This window comes from Sinocyclocheilus rhinocerous, unplaced genomic scaffold (assembly GCF_001515625.1).
Source record: "Sinocyclocheilus rhinocerous isolate Xijiao unplaced genomic scaffold, SAMN03320098_v1.1 scaffold1093, whole genome shotgun sequence".
NCBI lineage: Eukaryota > Metazoa > Chordata > Actinopteri > Cypriniformes > Cyprinidae > Sinocyclocheilus > Sinocyclocheilus rhinocerous.
Window position 1 is genome coordinate 944,491 of NW_015626381.1, and position 1,467 is coordinate 945,957.

At 40.9% G+C, this 1,467-nt stretch overlaps 1 protein-coding gene across 1 annotated transcript in view; it reads right to left on the reverse strand.

Moving 5' to 3' along the window:
• The window catches only part of LOC107712984 (myelin expression factor 2), a 17,838-nt gene that overhangs the window by 5,979 nt on the left and 10,392 nt on the right, over positions 1-1,467 (reverse strand). The window contains exons 6-8 of the mRNA XM_016518393.1: positions 692-741; positions 543-603; positions 358-456 (exon numbers count right to left, since the gene is read on the reverse strand). Of these exons, the coding sequence (XP_016373879.1) occupies positions 358-456; positions 543-603; positions 692-741 (210 nt within the window). The remainder of the gene's footprint in view (positions 1-357; positions 457-542; positions 604-691; positions 742-1,467) is intronic.

Sequence of the window (1,467 nt, forward strand, 5' to 3'; positions counted from 1 at the left end):
TTTCTGAGGAACTACATTGTTTGGTGGAAGAATACTGTTTTTATTAATATCATTACACTTTATTTGCTCTGTTTTATTTTGTGAAACCTTACTACGTATATGGAATAACCGTTTATATCCGCTTCGCGTCGTGCCTAACAACGCCCCTTAGCTGTTATAAATTCAATGTAAACCACGGCTTCTTGGGGCTTATTGCTTTAATTTAATGACTCATCTGCATCACTACAAAACAAATGCTTTATTTTGCATGCAAATAAATAATGCTTTATTCATGCAAATATTACACTACATGCTTTAAAAAAAATAAAGCATGAAATACAATATTTGCATGAATAATTATAGCAAACATGAATGCACCTCCAGGTCCCATGGAGCCGACGCCTCCTCCACTGAGACGGTTGGCATTTATTGGCTGACCGCCGGGACCCAAACCCATCCCAACACCACCCAGACCTCCTGCAGCACACACCATAAACACACATTTACATATGGCATTATATATATACACACACTCATCCCAAACAAGCACACAAAGCTCTTACGGGGTAACTGTGGCGGTTTCTCCGCAGGCCTGAAGTCATCTGGAGGAAGTGATTTATCATCCTACAGTAAACATGACACAAACACAAGAATGAATGCTGAGCCTCATTAACGCTCAAACTGCATGAGAACAAACGCTGCAGCGGCTCACCATTTTCACATGCATCTGTCTGTCAAACAGCATCTGACCGTTGAACATGGCTGTGAGCGCGAGTGAAGGAAGACATTAAAAAACATACCGTCTACACGGGCAGTACACACTAGCTAGTGACACATTAAGAACCAGAAATGAGTGCATATTTAATTACAGAATGCCTCACATACATAACATTTCAGATCGTTCCAAAACAACTGCCTTAAAGGTGACACATCATGAAAATCTGACTTTTCCAGGTTTTAAGTGCTATAATCAGGTCCCCGGTGCATCTACCAACCAAGGAAACGTGAAAAAGATTAACCCAGTAACTTTGTTTTGGGAAGCCTTTTTCTGCAAGCGTCTGAGAAAACGAGCGCGTCTGATTTCGCTCCCTTGGTGACGTGGCAAAGGGATCTCATTATAATATTACCACCCCTTAATCTGTAAGTTTACACCCACGGCGCCGTCATTTTAATTTTGCAAGCGACAACGGTGTACCAGCTCTAATGCCATGGCGAAAGTTTGAGCAAAACATGCTAACTGTTCTGTCTTTGGCTGCACAGACAAGCACAGAACACTATTTACAGTCCCAGCCTCAGAGCAGAAAAGAGAGCAGTGGATTTATTGATTTATTTACTGTATATTGCTGCTGCCACACAGATCTAAAAAAAACAAGCGATTTATTTCCAAGCTGTTTACCTTCACAGACATAACCGACTGTTTTTGTAACTCGGGTGTGTTTTTAACATAAACTTGTGTGTGAATGAGAACTTAGATTAGTACTCACATGC